Source organism: Penaeus monodon, chromosome 30 (assembly GCF_015228065.2).
Source record: "Penaeus monodon isolate SGIC_2016 chromosome 30, NSTDA_Pmon_1, whole genome shotgun sequence".
NCBI classification, from domain to species: domain Eukaryota; kingdom Metazoa; phylum Arthropoda; class Malacostraca; order Decapoda; family Penaeidae; genus Penaeus; species Penaeus monodon.
Window position 1 is genome coordinate 26,536,599 of NC_051415.1, and position 350 is coordinate 26,536,948.

At 32.3% G+C, this 350-nt stretch overlaps 1 protein-coding gene across 1 annotated transcript in view; it reads left to right on the forward strand.

The window, feature by feature from the left end:
* Positions 1 to 350, forward strand: part of LOC119592672 — a 12,375-nt gene that overhangs the window by 9,477 nt on the left and 2,548 nt on the right. Inside the window, exon 4 of the mRNA XM_037941584.1 lies at positions 228 to 347. Coding sequence (XP_037797512.1) covers positions 228 to 347 — 120 coding nt within the window. The remainder of the gene's footprint in view (positions 1 to 227; positions 348 to 350) is intronic.

The following is a 350-nucleotide window of genomic DNA, read 5'->3' on the forward strand; positions in this document are numbered from 1 at the left end:
AAAAGGCATAATCTTTCTTATTTGATATTGTAATATAATGGATAAAATGTAGACGGGTATTTTGTTATGTAGATATAGTGTATTCATAATTTATTTAATGTTAGAAAAGAAGTGTGTAGGTCTATATGTATTTATGTGTGATCAATGAACAGTTTAGGCAAAAGGAAAAGGTGATTCACAGTCTGCTGCTTTAGAGCTCAAAAAATCAATGTTTCATTTTCTTGCAGAGGAACTCATGATGTTTTATAAGACACCCATTGATGTGACTGTACCACTGGACATGATGAAGAACATGGATCTGCCCAAAAATCTCCATGTAATCTACAATTACAATAGATTCCATCCAGGTG